Raw genomic sequence first — 20,220 nt, forward strand, 5'->3', positions numbered from 1 at the left:
AATGCCTCCGTTCTGCCCTTCCGCAGCTGTCCTGTATCCTGCAGCAGTTCTGATGTACTGCGCATGCATATGCTTACGCAGTACATCAGAGCTGTGTGTGGAAGCAACAGAGAAAGGAAGATCTCCGTTCCCTTTTTTAAAGCTGTTTCGCTATGTTAAACGAGTTTAACATAGCGAGATATGTTTAAAAAAATCAACGTAGAAAGGAAGATCTCTGTTGCTTTTTTTTAAAATATCGCACTATGTTAAACTCATTTAACATAGCGGGATTACAGCAACGGAGCTCTTCCATTCTCTGTTGCTACCAAAAACACAAAAAAATCAAGACTTATACTAATGGAAAAAGTCCGGGCGACCGGACCTTTTTCCATTAGTATAAGTCTGATTTACAACGGGCATGCTCACCAATCAGCGTGCATGTTTTGGAATATTAATGGGGGGGTCATTGTATAATATTAATGGGGGGGTCATTGTATAATTGTGCTTAGAGGATACCATTTTTGCTGGCTGTTCTGTTTGCATAAGTGAGGAAGATGCATAATCGGCAGCAGTTGAAACCAATATGGCTTAGTCTGAATTTTAGATGACAGTCTGAACAGATATGGAAAGGAGGAAACAAGCTCTCTATATAGAAAATTTCATTTGTAATACTAGAGAAAGAATTGTGACTAGGATTTTTTCCTAAGCATTTTACAGTGATCCTGAATATTTCACCCCTCTTATCTGAATGCAGATCCCTCACTGATATTATCTATCTGTTTCAAGTTAATAGGCAAATCATTTATTCAGCTGTTTGAAGACCTTAGTCTGGTTTTCCTACAACAACAGCAAAAAGCAAGCCTTTCAGGTTGAACCAGTTGCCCTAAAATCAGAATGCTGTTTCATTTTGTTTCAGAAATTACCTGTTTATCAAATAATACTTAAACAACAGATATTGAAGCCTGTGACTTTTTGTAAGAGTTAAATGAGGTAAATATCAAAGTCGAACAAAATCATTGGTTTATTACTATTGATAGTATAACTAAATGCAGGGGGGAATAATGCCCATGGCCCCCATGGTACAAAGAGACATCAGGCTGGATGACCGGCACCATCACAGGTTGCTCACTAGACATATCAGTGTCAGATGAATGCAGTGCACAATGGGCAGTGCCTTTATTACTGGTGTGTCTGTCTGACCCCTTTACAGTGTCTGGGGAACATTACCTAAATACCATACTGGACCATAGGTGTGACTATTAGTAGCATGCAGGAGTTCCTCCATGCTGTAGCACACTTCCACATGTTATACTTACATAAACATGCAGTGCATACTAAGAACAGCACACATTACTTCCCCTGCCCACATTCACTGGTTTATTGAAGCTGTTGGTATGGTGCTGCGTGCTTCTCTTTACCGACAGGAAATTTCCAACAGCCATGTGTCACTTCACTCATCTGTCCCCAACCAAATGTACAGCAGGGAAATGTCTCACTACCTACTAGCCAAAACCCAGTGGAAGCACCTGTGGCCCCCCAGCTGTACTAAGCTGGTGTTAGCACAAATGGAGGGACAGCATTTATTCCTTAACCAGTTTTTTAATGACCATGTTTGGTTCTTTTTGTAATGGAAGGGAAAGTAAAAAAAACTATTTTTGAAATGTATACGTTTGATTAAGGGAGACAACGTTCGCTATTGGGATATAGAAATTTATTGGAGCAAAGAATTGAAGTGCCCTGCCTTGGGTCTAGAATTTATAGAAAGGACACTTTTTCTAGCAACAAGTATTTACATTATAACTGTGTGAACACTGAAATTATATTAAATGAAATGTAGTCAAGGAAGAGTTTGTGAGAGTGGGAAGATTAACTAGCAGGGAAGAAAATTTCAGCATTTAATGTGATAATTAATGGATATTTTTTATTGAAAGATGCTAACCTGAACAACTTAATAAAGGAAACATGGAATGAAGGCAAATGAGGAGAACAGGATATGTACATTTCAGCCTAAATTAAAACAGTACACAAAATTAACCAGTAAAATCCAACAGTTTCCAACCGAAAAATCAGCTCAATTTACTGGTAAAACAGCGGTGTCAGGTCCCAAAAAAATCACACTAGAGCTAAATGAATAATACTCGTTTATTGTTGACTTCTGGTTTAGCGCTTTCATCTTCTCCACACAGTAGACTTCCTCAGAACGTTCTGAGGAAGTCTACTGTGTGTAGATGAAAGCACTAAACCAGAAGTCAACAATAAACGAGTATTATTCATTTAGCTCTAGTGTGATTTTTTGGGACCTGACACCGCTGTTTTACCAGTAAATTGAGCTATATAAAAACAGGTTATAATAACAAATGAACAGGAGTTTGGGACACAGGTATAATCAAGCATTTAGCTTTACCCTATATGGTCAACACTAAGAGTATTTAAAATATAGTTATCAATAGCTGGAATGTGATCCTGGGTAACCAGGAGTTGCCAAAAATTTCTGGCGAACCCCTCTTTTATAAATAAAATACACAATTCTTCTAAGTGTGTTTGGAATATTTAGGACTAAAGAAAAATATGGTTAATATTAGGAAGAAAAAAAAGACCTTTCCTTTTGGGACATGTTTTTCTTTTTTTTTTTTTCAGTTAGAAATACAAAATGTTTGATGTTGAGGGATAAGACATATGTAACAACAGGGGAAGAGTTTATATTTTGACTTGTATGACCTGTGACTGCCACCATATGTGAAAGTCAACCAGAATATTGCCTGAAAAAGATTTATGAGTATACCTATGCTATTAGACAGTAGAATTTGAATAATGGTTTAGCAAAACACAGTACATTTTGCCAAAATTATAAGAAATGTATTACTATTGGGAAAAGTGGTTCTTGACTCTCTTTCAGGAAACTTTGGTAAATATTTGCTGGCAATGAAACTATGTTGGCAATTCACTTTACTATCTAATATTGTGCCACATTTGAATTATATGATTAGCATTGGCTGTCTTGAATTTGCATCACTTAAAGTAAAATTTTAGTGCGGCAGTTTTAGTGTGTGATAGCAGAATCACCTAGAGCCATATTTTCACACCTTCAAGTGGTTAGCCCTGCCACAGTGTGAAATCTGTGATCTGTGCTCCACTATCTTTAGGATACTGTGCACCACAGTAGATGCCCAAAGTGGTTGGTCTATACAACTCTTCCTCTTATTGGGCATCATCTAGAGTCTGTGCCCACAGCTCCATTCATGGGTGAGCTTGAAATGGGAACACTCAGCATGTTTTTCGGAGATGGAAGCAAAATAGGGAGAACATGCAAATCCCAAACAGACATTGGCCAGTGGTCAATATTGAACTTTGTACTTTGTGTATGGGAGGGAAAGACCTTAGTGACTATGCAAACAGGTCAAAGAAGACAGATCAACAAAGCTACTGCATGCAGATAATGTGGAATTGCAGGCATACTCTGAGCAATAACTTCAGCAAAGTATAGGGGAATGGAATTAAAAGTTGAAGGCACATGAGATGAAAATGAGTACAGATAAGACAGCTGAAATGGCAGCTGGGGAAATCAGAAGAAGCTGAGAATTGAGACAGACGGGAAAATAGTTTTAACAAGTTAATAGCTTCAAGTATCAGGGAAGGGTGGTTGAGAAGAAGGGAATTCTGAATGAGGAGGTCAAAGCTGGAATCAGAGGGCCTGCAGCCGACTGGCACAACGTGTTAGCTGTAGTATATGAGAGAAGAATGCCAAAGAAGCTGAAAAGCAATGTATATAAAACACTGGTGTGACCCATACTACATTATGGTACAGAAACCTGGACAATAAAGGAAGAAAAGTTGAGGGAGCTAGAGGTGATGGGGATGAAGTGCCTGAGATGGGTGGTAGGATGCAGATGAAGAAATAAGGACATAAGTGCAGAATCCAAAGTAGCTCCAATTGCAGAAAAGGTAAAAGAGAACAGATTACAATGGTCCAGGCACATATACAGAAAATCAGGAGTCAATCTGCTGAAGAAGATTTGGGACAGGCAGGAAGAATGCAAGAGTAAATGAGGGCATCCAGCAAAGAGATGGCTGGATTGCATGAGAGAAAACCTGTGACAGTCAGGCATGAATATCAAAGAAAGTAGGAGAGTGGTACTGAATAGAAAGAGATGGCAACAACACAACACCCCGAACCCATGAAGTAAATGGGAAAAATGGGTTGATGATAATGATGATACATTTTAGTGTGTGATGCTGTGGAGTGATTGGTCGGTGCTCATCATGTGAATTTAAAGTATACAAACCTGCGTTAATGGTAGTTTGTATTCTGAAGAAGTTATTTGGAACAAAAGTGCTCAACTTCTTTTGGGCATCCTAAGGTGTTTTTGTTGGTTTAAGAGTAGTTTTTTGGATGTCACATGTAATGCTTGGTGGATTTATTTTTATTGGACCTATTATATTATAATGTCATACTACTCTGTTAGCTCAGATACAAAGATGTAGAGTTATAGATTTGTATTTTGTTCATTAAGTAGCCATTTTAGTCCATTAGGAGCTCTTTGGTTTAAGGACTTGCTTAGAGCCTTTCAATGTTACATTAACAGTGTTCAGACTTGGTTCCTTCCTTTGTTTAATATTCTATTATGTTTTCTTATTGTTCCTTTTCATCATCAGATACCAAAAATAAAGACTGCAAAAGTGATAATGTTAAATAATCTCTACAGACTGTGCAGTGTGAGTAAAATAGAAAAAAGACCTGGCAATCTACTTCCATTCTCTATTTGCCATAAACATCATGGATGGCATTTGTTGGCATGGGGTCACTATGGGAGTGGTATGTGACTCATAAGCATGGATGATTGGCTAGAGTTATATATATACAGTTATCACAAGAGAAACAGTTTATGCAGTTATAGTTATTCCTTTTTTTTCTGAACAGTATCAACTGCATTTCAGAGCTGTGCACATCAGAAAGGATGTTATAACAGTGTTTTTCTAAACCAACAGAGAGGAGAATCAATAACGCTGATCAAGGAAATGATCGGGAGAGAAGTAAATGTCATTTGACTAGCTTTTTTGTCCCTTTTCCTTCTAGTACCATGTTATGGCACAACAACTTTAATTAATACTGACAAATGCAGAATCATAGTTCAGTCTAGTAACTAAATTATACATTATTTCAAAAAAGCAGGTTAAACAGGCTTAACCATGTCTTAAATCTGCAAACACCACACCATTGACACGAATGCATTTTTGTAGCCAAGTTTTTAATACTTTGATAGGACAGATTTTGTTGTGTTTGGTTAACTAACTTAGTCAAGTGTTGTTAGTTGTATAAATGAAGAGGTTCACTTTTTTATGGCAAATAAAAAGCCTGAAGGATGCACAGGAATAATATTAGCAGTTCTCACCATAGGAAATATAGGGCAATCTTCATTTCAGATGTAAATTGCTTGCCTCTCAAATTAATTTGTAGTTAAATGCAACTTTGATCTCATTTTATGTTAACAGAAGATGTTGAACAAATGTACGTTTCTTACCTGCTAATGACAATGAAATCCATTTGTCATATATTACTTCAAAGCCATTTGATTTCCTTATTTGAATGATACATTTATATACATTACTGTCCATAGATGTCACATTGAGGAGAGTTAAATGGCATTTTCCTTCTACTAGTTTTGTTTTATCAAGGTATGTTCTGTGCCTGTATTTTTCACTCTGGTTTTCATTTTCTCCTGCTTCAGGGCTGTACTCATAAACAACATCAGTGTTCTCCAGCTGCCAGTATACTCGGATATCATTAGGAGTGATTACATTTGGAAGTTCAAACTCACAGGGGAGCAGAGCATCTTTCCCGATGGTGGCTGTCATTTCATACAGTAAGACACCTGGAAAAAATGAATATATGTCATAAAAATGTTATTCCATTAACAGGCTCAATGCACCTATTAAGTTTGCTGACATTTCCCAGTGTTTTAAGACCAACATGTTTCTCCAGGCACATTTTTATCCAAAGATGTTCTATCTGCTTGTATTTGATAACCTTGCTCACTTTATAGCACTCATTGTAATATCTTTTTACTTACATATGTGCAATAATGCAACCTTGCTTTTATAAGACCCTTGCTATCTAGATAATTCCTTTGTATAATGATATTACCTGGTGCCTCCCTGTCATTTTGACTGCCCATGCACTGTTTGCAGAAATCTTCCCCTTATTATATCTCTGTACTTCCTTGAAGCACTTTTTACTCACTAGTAATTTTGACCGTGTTCAGATTTCCTTACAATGATGTTTCCCTTTGTCTCTTAATTCATATTTTACTGCTTCTTCCAAAGAAATAACCAGTTATTAAATTATACCACACTGGCTGTCAATGGAAAGGCAAAATGAAGAAAGGCTGAAAGGTCAGTAACAACATTGCCACATGCACATATTGAGTAAGGCAGAGGAAAATGTCTCCAAATTCGAAATCAGTTATTGTGAATTCTTTAATAATTCTGACAAAAAGTCCTGTCTGGTAAAGTATACTCTTTTGTTTTGATAAGTAAAAAATTGAGAGGGACAATAAAGGAAGAAAAGTTGAGGGAGCTAGAGGTGATGGGGATGAAGTGCCCTATAAATGGATATTTTTATGTACTGCATAAGTTAAAAGAAGTGTTTATAGCAGTTATAGGGCTGTTTTTTGTAAAAGTTGGCACTGAATTGAAACTACAATGTCTGTTAATCCAAAGAATACAAATTTATGAAAGTGTTGTTATGGAAAGGGAAACATTGTGTCCTTATCAAAATGAGAACATGTGACATGGGAATTAAAAGTAATACAACAGAAATGGAGAGTAACAAGTGCCTAGTATGAATGTATTCTATACTGCAAAGCTACTTCATGAAAATGAACTATAACAAAGCTGCAGAAAGATTACCTTATTTATGTGTTTAGTGTTTTATATAAGCAAGTTGGAATAATCATTGGTATGTTCTGTCTGAATTAAGGTTATAAATTCCTTTTCCTTCCTGTTGTAAATTCAATTATTTATATAATCTCTGAATGCGAAGCCACGGTGGTACAGCAGTAGCATTGTTGCCTCACAGCAAGAGGTTCTCCTGTTTGATTCTTGGCTGGAGTGCCTTCTGTGTGGAGTCTGCATGTCCTCCCTGTGGTCGAGTGGCCACCGAAAGACATGCGTGAATGGGCGTGAATGGGCATGCCTTCGCTGAAGGTTGGGTGTTGGGTTGGCAACTCGGCACCATAAAAATCTACTGCCAATCATTAGCGGACCGGAGTTCCACTGTGGCAACCCCTAACCAGGGAAAGCTGAAAAGACAGACAACATATAATCTCTGAATACTTCTACAGCTTGTAACTGTGCAAAAGTCTTTCTACATAACAACATATGTTGGTAAATATTTTTTTTGTCTACCAGTATGAATGAGTCATGATTTATTACAGCACTGTCCAATCAGAACCATGCATGATTGTCTCCATCTTCATTAAATGTGAAGTGAATATAAAAAGAAAACATCTTTAAGTTTGGAAACAGCCTTGTAGCTGCCTTTGGAGGAATGCAGTTATTCAGCTGAGCACAAGGTCAATGGAATAGTTATATATTAGATGAATGAACAGAGATATCATAATCCAGTGTGACTGAAACACAAACCAAGAACCAAGGAAACAGGCAGTAGCACCACTTAACTGTTTCCTTGGTAAAGCAAAGTATCATAATCCCCTAAGAAATTTCCACTTGCTCAAAAACAATAAAAATGGAATTTAGTGAAGTTCACACAGTATCCACAGTGCTTTCCTAAAGCATTATGTAAGTTCTTGGATTTGCTCGAAGTTAAAGAACTTAGGTGGCAGCTGCTGCTGGGGGTGGAGACTGCATCTGGTATCAGTGATAATTTAAACTCAAAATGTGCTTTGAGATGGTACTGCTAACTTTGCTTTATTGCATTTCAGTATTGTCTGATGTTGAATTAGGCTGTCCTTTTCTCTTTTGTGATTGGTGCATTTTATGGCTGTTTTGTGTGATAGGAGCATTACCACTGTTTATTGAATACCGGCCTCAAACAGATGCCCTACACAGACCGTTTCAAAAAACTGCAGCTTTACTCCATTGCATATCGCCTACTCAGAGGCAATCTCTGCCTAACACACAAAGCTATGTCAAACCCAGAGCTTTTAGACATGCTCCACTTAAAGAAATCCCTACGAGCTACACACTCTAGGGACCTAAACCTTAATAAACAGAACATGCTGGAGGGATAGATTCCTGTCCCAGAGACTTCCCATACTCTGGAACAAACTACCTATCTATATCAAACAAAGCTCCTCATTAGCACTCTTCAAGAAAAATCTTGATGATTGGATGGGAGATAGGAAATTTACCCCGGGGATATTTTCTGTGGCTCTGCTCGACAGTGGCACAGGAAAATAATTCTCTTGGGTGGCGAAAGCCAGGGAACCTTTTGGCTAGGCTTATATAGGCCCTAGGGCCAATAGCCTAGTACCTACCTATGAAACTATGAACCTATGAAACTTGAAAACTACATGTGGTTGTTATTTTTGAAGAAGTTTTAACATATATTAAAGAATGAAAGTGCTCAACTATCGGTCTCTGCCTCGTTTATTCTCCATGATAGTTCACTATAGAAGTGCTTTTTTGTATTTGTACTATTTCTTCTGTTGTTTTTTTCAGTTTTAGTTACATATATTATATTATATTATGGGTCTACTTCAAATGAGTGAAAACCCATATATTCAAATCCGAAATTACCGAGATGAGTGCACCAAAACTGCATAAGAATAAAAATTTAAAACAGCAAATGTCACATAATCAAAAACTGCCACTGAATGTATATTACCATTTTAAATAGTTCCCCAAGATGAAACCCACCTCCTAAAAGTCCAGGAATGTAATTTATTTTGTCTTATGTTTTTGCAGGGGGGATCCACATCCCTGCACCCTGCACACCCCCTGCAAATTAAATATGCCAACTCCGAGATTGTACTACATTCAAGAAAAGGGTAAACACAGACGGCACAACCACATCTGTGTGAGAACCTGTCAATGGGATATGCACGTACAGCATCACCGTTCTTTTTTCTAGTACTGCAACTTACAAAAAGTAAGTAACCTATTTTCAATTATGTGACATTCAATGTTTTAAATTTTCGTTCTTATGCAGTTTTGGTAAACTCATCTCAGTAATTTCAGATTTGAATATATATGGGTTTTCACTCATTTGAAGTAGACCCTATTTTATATTATTTTATATTATATTATATTACATGCGATTTTGTTGATGTTCATTTGTTCATCTAATTGTGACCCAATATTGTTCACAGGATGGTCCTCAATGGAATGAAAATCTTGGCATCATGAAATAGTAAAATATATTGGATAACCATGCTTAGCATTATACTGTATAATTATTAGATATCAGGTATATTATTTATACCTATATCATATATGTGACATCCCCATGCTGGGCCAGTAATCAAGGAGCCTCTATCCTCACCATTGACACTGGAGAAGGACGTGCAAATACGAATGGATACACTCAGCATTTCCAGATGCAGACCTCTCTGCATCAAGCACAATTTCCTTTAAGATCACACAGGGCACACACTCAGCCCAGGGTCAGGGTGTCTCTGGCTACCTCTCTCCAGGTCTCCAATAAGGCTCCCCACTGGCACTGTGAAAGCAGTGCTTCATGTCCCTGCCCCCAAGTAGCTGACACACACACACACAGACACACACACACACACACACACACACACACACACACACACACACACACACACACACACACACACACACACACACACACACACACCTAGTAAAGGCTGGCACATATTACTCACGCTACCAATTTTGCTCAGACTATAAGGTAGATTCACGTCCACCAGTCAGTTACTAAAAGGCTCTTAAAATGTTATCCAATTATGCTGAGTGAAGTTAATATTAATATTAATATAAATGGTAATGTTGACCAAACAGCAAGGCTTTCAGGGGTGGCCAGAGATATCACCAAATAAATATGTACAAAGAGTGTCAAACCTTACATATTTTCTAAAAAGGACCAGCCGCAATGAAATGTTTAAGTATTTTTAATAATAAATACTAAAAGGACAAGAAAATATTAAATATATATTTACAATAAACCACAGAGTTCAAATCACAGGAGATATTGAAAATAACATTGATGGACTGACTTATACAAATAAAGAAAAACAATCTCTAAACTAAACTTCACAATATTCCTGACTGAATCTAGGAGAATTGCTATTCTCTAATATCTTACTTTTTAGAGCAAGGCACAATGAAATATGTGAGCTGTCTTTCTAGTCAGGTTCCCCAAAACAGAATGCTGAATACTCAGAGATTACTCCCTGTAAAATATAATATCCAAGCTGACTTGCAGCATGACCTCATCTGGTCACCTGACTCTAGGTTCTCATAGTATCCCCCTTTGAAGCTGAGACAGGAATTTAGCATAAACTGCTACAGGACACATCTAAATGTGTATGCCATGGCCTGGGGCTTCCCAGTTTTTACTGAGCTAATGAACAAAGGCTTCTTCCTGACCCACCATCTCTGGTCATATTCAGCACTGTGAGTTGCCATTTTAATGGTTTAACAGGCCATTTATTTTTCTTAAACTAAGCTAGCTGATTAACCTCTGCTGTCCAAGTATCCTCTAGTAAAACAAATACATTTAATTCAGTTACAGTAATACATGTACTTTTCTTTTCATTCCAGCAGGGTGCACTGTTGATACATTTTAACACAAGCAAACCCTTAAATACATTTTCCTCACAAGCATCTGTACAAAACAGTTTGCTATACAAATTAAATATAATTATTTACAAAATCACAGCTATCTGTCCTGGCACAAGTCACACATCCACTGCCCTACTTCCCCTGGCATGGCTACAGTACCTCCTATCATCACACCTCTTCCCTCGTCGAAGATTCAAGGTTGTCTTTCAAGTGACCCTTGAGAAATGTGGCTTGAGAGAAATAAGCCTATCCAGGAATATGTTACCCCATTTCCTGTATTGAGAGCCCACCTGTGTTGGCATTACTGACCCCACTACAGTGTTGTACTGCCATGTCATATGCCTGCAATCCTAGGCTCCACCTTACTAACTTGGCATTGTGCTGGCTGGCCCTATGTAGCCATGCTAAGGGATTTTGGACTGTAACTACAGTGAATTTCCTTCCATGCAGATAAGGCTGAAGTTTCTGCAGTGCCCATGCTATGGCTAGATATTCCTTTTCTACAGCTGCATAACATTCCTCCCTGGGCTGGAGTCTACAGCTGAAATATACCACTGGGTGCTCTTCTCCCTCTGAGGAAACCTGGCTAAGTATAGACCCTACCACTTGGCTTGAAGCATCTACCTGCACAACAAATTCTTTGCTGCAATCTGAACTGGGTAACACAGGGGGTCCTCCCAAAGCTCCATTGAGGTTCTGGAATGCTTACTCACATTCTGGGGTCCGCGCTACTTGTTTTTTTGTTGTCATGTCTGTGAGGGGAGCAGCTATTGCATTATAATTGGAGAAAAACTTTCTATAGTTCCCATGAAATAGGTACATTGTCTTTGTCTTGGATGCTGCTATGGCTGCATAAAATTGTCAAGTTAATTTTCCCATTAGAGGCACAATTTGCTAATTGTGTATTTTCTTAGTCTCTGCTTACAATTTAATCTTTTAAATTTTAAATCCAGCACTGAAAACAAAATGTGATCTTTCTGTGTTTGTTCACCACTTCAGGTTTATATCTGCACTCTCATCTTCATCACAGCAATCTTCTTCAATGCACAATCTTCTCTGTCAGCAATGCTGACTTTCTTCCTGTCTGTCTTCTTGCATTCCCCCTTTATAAATCTCAAAACATTCAATGTGCCTGAGTACTCAAATGATTGAACAGAAAATGTTTGTGGGAATCTATTTCAGCTTGGTAAGCAAATTAAATAATAGAATTACTAAAAATTTCCAAAAGATCTCACCTGAGACAAATGAATTCACTGTTACTGTTATAAGCCATACGGTTCTTGTAAAATAAAAACTGAAAAAAATGAAAATATTTTTGTAAGAAACTTCAGTCATACAGTTACCAGTACTTTTATTACTTGCATGCAATCTGATGCTACTAGGTTAACTTGTCTTAGGCAGTTGAACACCTTAGTTAACATAATGCAAGAAAGAATCTATTGGTGTGATAGGATTCATATGTTTCCACTATGCATCCCTCACTTGTACTCCAAGTACTCTGAAAAATACAAAGGATGTAAAGATATAAGAAAGTTACTTTTAGCTCAGTCAGATAGAAACCATGAAACAGAAACAGTATACAATATGTTGCATCAAAGTATGGGAAAACACCAAATAGTAATTAAAATGTCACCTTTTATTTTGCAATTCATGCTCATAATCATATTAAATAAACAGAGTTGGAAAATGGCAAATTAGTACAATAGATTCAAAATAAGCTTTTATTTCTGTCTCTCTGTGTCTGATACCCCCCATATACACTAACTGCCAGGATATATAATAGAAAAAATGAAAATATTTGCATTAAAAATATAAAATATAAATGTTGAGGTATGTGACTGTTTACTTTGATGTTTTAGCCTAGCACTGCTCAGGCTTCATCAGGTGTCTTTCACTAGCAAATCATGCCAGAGTTCTCAAATATTAATTTCATGGCAATTTGTTTGCTGGTTGAAAAGACAGAGAACTGTATTATGATTAACTATGTGATAACATTTATAATGTTGCACACCTCGGGCTAACAATTTAGACAGTGTCTGTGCCCGGACATTTTTTATTGTTTTATTCCTATTCTTTATGAGAAAACTGACCATTTGTGAAGTGCCTCATAAGTCATGCCTTATATGAAATATTCATTCCCATAAGATGGAGTATTCTGACACATTGCATTATGGATGAGGGTTGAAAGGAAAACATCATGTCATCATTTGCCAGCCTGGGAGATATTCTTAATCAGGCATTAGTGTCCCATGAATGTGTCCACAGACTAGCCTAAAGGTCTGAAGTGCCCCTCAATGACAGACTAACCTACATATCTGGATGAGCCTGATGCTGCCTTTTTAAGTCTGCAATCCCTTTGGAATGCTTTGAGATTAAATCCACAGCCAAAATGCATGGTATGCATGGTAGATCAAAGGATTATTTCAGCAAAAACTCTACAAATTTTCCAAAGATTGTGCACCTTGTAGAATGTTACATTAAGCAATTTGGTACCTGGGATGAAGTCCTTAGCATGACGGATGAAAAACTTCCTCTGTAAGTACACTCAGGGCTGCCAACTAGTATTTTACAAAAACAATGTTCTCTGCAATTGCTAGCTGATGTAGTAGAACTTGGCAGACATTCTATGACACCATAAGAAATGTTTCAATGAGCTAATATGTATGTGCTCCATTAATTAATACTGTACTTGACACATTTCAGACATCATAACTCGTTTCACTGACACATCAAGGAAAGGCAATTTTTCTTTTAAATTCCCTTTTCACTTTATGAGAATGTGTGTCTACATTATGCATACATACACACACACACACACACACACACACACACACACATATATATATATATATATATATATATATATATATGGGTCTATCTTACTGTTAAGTGAGTTAGGGTTAGAGGCGGCGCAGCTACTGGTTAGGGTTTGGGTTAAGGTTGTAGGTAGTTGTGTATGTGAGGTTTAGTGTTGGTTTGTTGTGTGTGCTTTTGGACCGGGATTTGTTTTGTTTGTTGCTTGGCATGTGAGGTTTCGTGTTTGTGAAATGTCGGTTATGTGGTGTCGGTGATTTTGTTGTATAGATCCATATATATATATATATATATAAATATATGTGTGTGTGTGTGTGTGTGTTGATGTACATATACATGCACACATTAGAAACGGACGTAAGAGACCATCTAAGCACAAGATTCAGGCAGATAATGACACATAAAGTACAATGAGCTAAAATGGAGGACAACAATAATGAATTTCAGAATAAATTAATTCAACCTAATTTGACAGGCCAAAAAACTGCTAACCAAAATGCTTCACACATCTGGAGCTCCTTTCTGATGCTGGTACTAAGGTTCTGAAGTACATTTTGTTTCCTGCAATCCATCCCACAACCATCTGTGATGACTTAATCGCAGTTATGAGTGGTATGGAATTGGTTTAAAAGAAAATAATGGAGAAGCAAAAGAAAAAAAATTATATAAATGAGGTTGTGTCAGATTAAATTTAGATCTCAAGGATGCTTGTATAAGCTACAGCAGTTTGTTGAGTCAGTGCTAGTTCTGTCAAAACCACCCCTAAGGACAGTTAAGATCTCAGTCATATTTTAAACACAGCAACCCAGCCACATGTAGAGCTTTTTAAATGTTAATATCATCATATGAAGAAATGCCAATTGGTAATTCCTGTGAAGAAAATTATTGGCTGCCTAAAGTGTGAGGAATACACTGCAAACAAAACAGTGTCCCTTTCTGTGCCCTGTTTTCTACCCACAAGAAAGAAATGCAGGAATGCTAGCTGTATTATTTTTTTATTATTTATTTATTTATTTTTTGTTTTGTTTTTAGTTTATTTGACTGTACTTGCTCAGCCGAATTTATTTCTTTTTACAGACAAAAAATGAAAGTCAAGATCATGGCTATTACACTAAGAAGAAAAGCTAAGACATTTTTAATTAATGTTTCACTTATTCTAGACTGTTTCTTCAAAATATGAGCATGTTAAAAAATCTGTCTAATACAGCAAAGAGTTATTTTATTAGAAATAGATGTAGTTGCAATAAGTTGCAGTAAGGTGGGCACTATAAAAAAATGATCAAACTTTCAGAGGTGAGGAGGCTTTCCCCTAGAGCACTGGTCCTCACAACATCACTAGGTGACCCATTAATCTATGGAAGAGTTATCACATTCCTGGTTGTGAAATTCATTTGCTGGAAATACATATCATTTATGAGAGTTTCTTTTCTCTAAAAATGAATGGAGTGAACTGACAGAAAGGACTGAAAAATCTTCTTGTGAAAGTTGTCTGGATTATTTTTAGAACTTCTAGCTCAAAGTGTATTAATTTTTCACTGATCAAGTTTCAAGGATGGTGCTGTTGAAAAGTGAACTACCGTGAACTGAAACAGAGATTTCTTCTTTAAGAAAACAGTCAAGATGTCAAAAAAAGCAACATTCTTAGTTCAAGAGTTTGTCTGAATTATTTTTCTTCAATATCTCTTAAACAGTTGTATGGGCTACAACATGGTAACGTGTAAGGTGCCAAAAATGTTTCTGAGAGTTCTTAGGCCAAAATGAGGCTCTGTACCAAAAGTAGGATATTTAAAACTGCATGTTCTGAATGTCTGGAAAAATAAAGACTGAGAGGAATGAACTAACAGGTGTGTAGACACAAAATAAAGGCTGGTGTTCATAGTCAGAAGCTTCACATTTTCTTAGCGGTAATCCACAAAGTGCAGTGCTATGTGGATATGCAAATTCCTGACTTGCAGGATGAATATGTAAAAGTGGATTCCTTTTTATAAACATGCCTCCCTGTCGCAAAAGTGTAACATGCTTAAGGCATAAGCAATAGGGGGTAGTTGATATGTAGATAAGTGTTACATGTTTGCATTAGGATTCATAGAGATGAATCCATAATGAGCTTATTTGCATACCAAACATGTAAATGGCCCTGAAATTATGCCAGTAAACAGCAATTGTACAGAAGAATATGGAGATGCAAGGAGAAGGAAAAAGGTTTCATTCTGATTTCAGTGCAGTGCTTGCTCATACATAGCAGACTACTGAAGGGATCATTGGGGGAAATGTTTCATTTTGATATCAGGGATGTGCATGTGCATTCATGGTCAGACTGCTGAAGGACTCATTTGGGGAAATGTTTAATTTCAATGTCAAGGACATGCTTATGCATGAATGGTCAGATTACTGACAGGATCATTGGGGGAAGTGTTTCCTTTTGATGTCAAGGACATGCTTATGCATGCATGGTCAGACTACTGATGGGATCATTGGAGGAAGTGCTTCATTTTGATGTAAGGGACATGTTTGTGCAGACATGGTCAGACTAATGAAGGGATCATTTGGAGTAATGTATGTCGGGGACGTGCTTGTGCATACATGGGCAGACCACTGAAGGGGTCATTGGGGGAATGTTTCATTTTGATGTCAGGCATGTAGTTGTGTATACATGGGCAGTCTACTGAAGGGGTTGTTGAGGAAAATGTTTTATTTTGATGTCAGAGACATGCTTGCACATACATGGGCAGTCTACTCACTAGGGGAACTGTTTTGTTTTGATGCTTGCGCATACCTGGACAAACTAGTGAAGGGACGCTGGGAGCAAGTTTGTGGATTGCAACTCCAATATGAAAGATTAAACACTGCATTTAGTTAGGGATGTGAGTATCACACAGATACTGGACTGTGAATTTCAAGAACACCTCATTAGCATGGGCTGCTTTACAACATTTTTCATTTGCTTCACATTATACTTTAGACCTTTCGCATTACCATAAATGGCCTCTACGAATCTCACCTTTGCAACTCATAACTACATTATATAAGTGTGTGTGTAAGTGTACCTTAGAGTAGGGGGATATTCCAAAGTACTGCAGCCTTGGGCTTAGAATATATTTTCCAATTTCTTCTTGCTGTTTCTTTATTTAGAAAATTGCAATTGCAGTCCTGAGAATTTCAGTAGCAACCTCCAAAAAAGGATTATATGATAGATATGGGATCAAGTTTTATGGGTGATCTAGTAATTATAATTATATTGGGTGATCTAGCATTGAGTACACTCAATGGAAATTTACAAGAGATTGTGTCAAATATGCAAACACTGAAGGAGGAGAGTGCCTCACTCAGCATGGCCATTTCTATGCTTATGAGGTCCATTGCAGCAGGTGATAAGAGCATACAGGACTTACTGAGGAGGGTGAAGTAAGTATGAAGGGCCCTTTCTGGCACAGAAAATATAGCTTGACAAGAAAATATTTGTTTGGTGATGCTCAAAGAAAGATCGAGGATGCCATGGAGTTTTGTCAAAAGTCTGTTTGCATGGTTTTCCGGAAAGCAAGAAAGAATAATTCTTACTACTGACAGAGCAAATTAAAGAGTCAGAAGTGCAGACCCACAAGTGGCTGATGTTATGACTGGACAGGGGGGTGTAAATGGTGGATGATGTCTTCCTTCCATTTTATTAAAAAAGGAAGGAGCAAGAAAAGATAGTTTGGCGTTATCAATACGATGGAGTCTTTACAAGTATGCAGTATCCTTGCTATGCAGGCAGTAGAATAGATGGATAAAAGATAGACCTTTCTCTCCAAGCTGGAAGGATATGTGTTGGAAGTAAAACAGGCTCATTGTAAAAAGTCTCCCTTCTATATGTAATGAGGCGGAAGTTAAGAAAACTTAAGGGAAGAGAAAGAGAGGTGCCAAGCAAAGGCACTGCCGAACTAAATCTCTGGAATGGAAAAAAGGAAAAATCAATGGAGGCAATGAGGGTACCTCCACACTGAAGACATTCTTTAGCAGGGAGTGAGGCATCTGGCAAAAATGTGCAAATAAAAGGTCAGTTCTAACCAAAATGCAAGTAAAGTTTTTGATTCAGGTGAAAAATGTGACTACAGTTGTTGTTTATCTTTCAGCTTTTCCCGGTAAGAGGGTCGCCACAGCGGAACTCCGGTCCACTAATGATTGGCAGTAGATTTTTATGAAACGCCGAGGTGCCAGCTCAATGCCCAACCTTCAATGAAGGCATGCCCATTTGTGCACACATGTCTTTCGAACGCTACCCAACCGCGGGGAGGACAATGGCCTGACTTTACACCAGCTAGACCAAAAAGTTGCATTGCCTGAAAGAAGGATACCTGTGCTGCTAAGTCAATGAATTAAGTGGACAAGGGTCCTAGACCTGCAGAGGTCAGTCAAATTCCAGAAATGATAATGCAGATAATGATGAATATGATATGTTCATATTCATAGAAGAGGAGAAAGTAGATGTGATGAAGCCTGTGAGAGAGAGAAGGAGCAAAATGTGAGAATTATGGGGAATTGGTAAGGTATAATAACACCTGTGCATACTTAACAGAGAAACTTTCCCCTTCCACAATACTGAGATTTTTCCCATTGCTTAGTACTCATCAGATGATAAGAGCTGGGAAAAGAGATGGAGGAAGACTACGGGAGAAGCAGAAGGCTGAATCAGGGCAACTGTGACCAATATAGTAGTTAAGAATGTCTGTAGAAGTTTGAAAAGAGGAAGGTACAGAATAAAAAAACAGATGATATGTAACCATTTTCTTAATACTTTTACCGTCCTTATGGGCAATTATATGGTGGAGCATTTCTGAAGACTATTATTAATAAATGCTGCTAAATAACAATGTTGTTAATATTAACTGATAAGTGATTTACTGTTGCAATGATATGTGAACAAGAAGTATGTGGATTGATGGTCAGTCCGTTATATAATTCTATGTTGTATATTACAAAGATGGATGTGTTAACTGAACAGCAAACAAGGGGATATCTAACATTAATTAGATGATGGATTATGCTTTCATACTGACATATCTTTACTCAACATTTTTTTTCTTTAGTACTGAATTGGTAATGGACTGTTTATAAATATGAACTGCAACTTAGCCGAGCACAGTTAGTTTTTGTGCTGTTATTTTGTGTGGGACACTAAACTGGAGTAACTCCAATTTTGTTGGATGTATGTGTGTGAGGGCAGTGATCCAGAATGCACTGCTTGGTTAGATCTGAAGAAACATTAATAATGAAGGTTATCTAAATGAAGTGGGATATAAACAATACTGACCACATTAAAGTGTAGTTTAAAATGAAAAAAAGAAGTAAAGAAGTGTAGCATTACAACAAAAATTGAAACCAGGAAACTAGTAAAGCTAAGATCCAGGGTCCAAGGAAACTGCAAACAAAGATACAGGAGGTAAACAATATGTTTATTCAGCACTTTCATCCTTACACAAGTAGGACTTCATCAGAATGCCCCAACCCTCCAAACAATTATTAATATAAGTTTGTTAATCACTTAATTCTTTGTAAAACAATATATTTAAAGGCATATACTCAACAAAAACAGACTTTCAGTAAAAAACACTACTAAAAATAATATGGGAGATAATGTAATAAAAGCTGATGGGTTCTAAAAGATAGAAAGAGTTTGCAAAACACAGATTTGTGTTAAAACAGTGTGCAATAATATATTATAAAAAAAATATATCTATAAACCTGATTGTACTACTCTACAATTTGGCTGATCTCAGCAGTAAAACAGGCTGTACAGAAACATGATCATTAATACCCAGACAACTGGTTGCTTGAAGCATATGTTGCCACCTCAGTTCTTCGTTTTCTAAAAAATATCTTCATATCACCACCACAAGGGTTAGGTTTGATTTGTTTGAGAATGGCAAACTTAAATTTAGTGAAAGACTGACAGGAGGTAGAATGTTTAAACAACACATTATTTTCATTTTGCTTGGTGATATCATAATTGTGCTCATATATTCAATTGCAAAGGCTACATTCAGTTTTCCCTACATAGAATGCAGGGCATGCTGAGTATTTGGCTAAACTAAGCACTACTTATGTGTGAGCACTTTTTTTCTAAAATCAGTGTCTTGTCCTCCAAAATGTATGAGCACTGATTACATGTCCCACATTTAACTGCCCCATTTTAATCTTGTCTGGGAAACTATTGTAATTAAACCCACCTTCAAAAAAGTTTTTCATATTATCACCTGTTTTATAAATGAAAAGTGGTTCTCCACCTAAAAGGTTTTTAATAGTGGGACTAGCCTTAAGAATATTCCAGTTCTTTCAAGTGATGTTCTTAATTTCCTCAGAATGGGGGCTGTACTGAATCACTAATGCTTTTTCAAAATTTGCTTGAGGTGGGGACTGGTTCTCAGGGGATAATCCTACTCCTAAAAGCGGTTTATAACTAAATCCCCACTCAGCCAGTACATGTTGTCTAATATAATTTACCATGGAAGAAGAATAACCTCTGGCCATAAACATGCTAACCACTTTGTCAAGTTCAGCCTCTAAGTCCTTGATGTGTGATGTCATTCTTGCAATATGGATACATCGTCCCTTCACTAAGCTTTTCTTTGGAGAAAGAGGATGGCAACTTGAAAAGTTAAGTATGAACTGCTTAAGGTGGAC

General features: G+C 37.2%; 1 protein-coding gene across 1 annotated transcript in view; it reads right to left on the reverse strand.

The window, feature by feature from the left end:
• The window catches only part of LOC122801642 (ICOS ligand-like), a 181,523-nt gene that overhangs the window by 32,661 nt on the left and 128,642 nt on the right, over positions 1-20,220 (reverse strand). The window contains exons 3-4 of the mRNA XM_044071121.1: positions 11,982-12,040; positions 5,499-5,849 (exon numbers count right to left, since the gene is read on the reverse strand). Of these exons, the coding sequence (XP_043927056.1) occupies positions 5,499-5,849; positions 11,982-12,040 (410 nt within the window). The remainder of the gene's footprint in view (positions 1-5,498; positions 5,850-11,981; positions 12,041-20,220) is intronic.

The sequence above is a fragment of the Protopterus annectens genome, chromosome 5.part0, assembly GCF_019279795.1.
Source record: "Protopterus annectens isolate FY-2018-M chromosome 5.part0, PAN1.0, whole genome shotgun sequence".
In the NCBI taxonomy this organism is placed as follows: Eukaryota; Metazoa; Chordata; order Ceratodontiformes; family Protopteridae; genus Protopterus; species Protopterus annectens.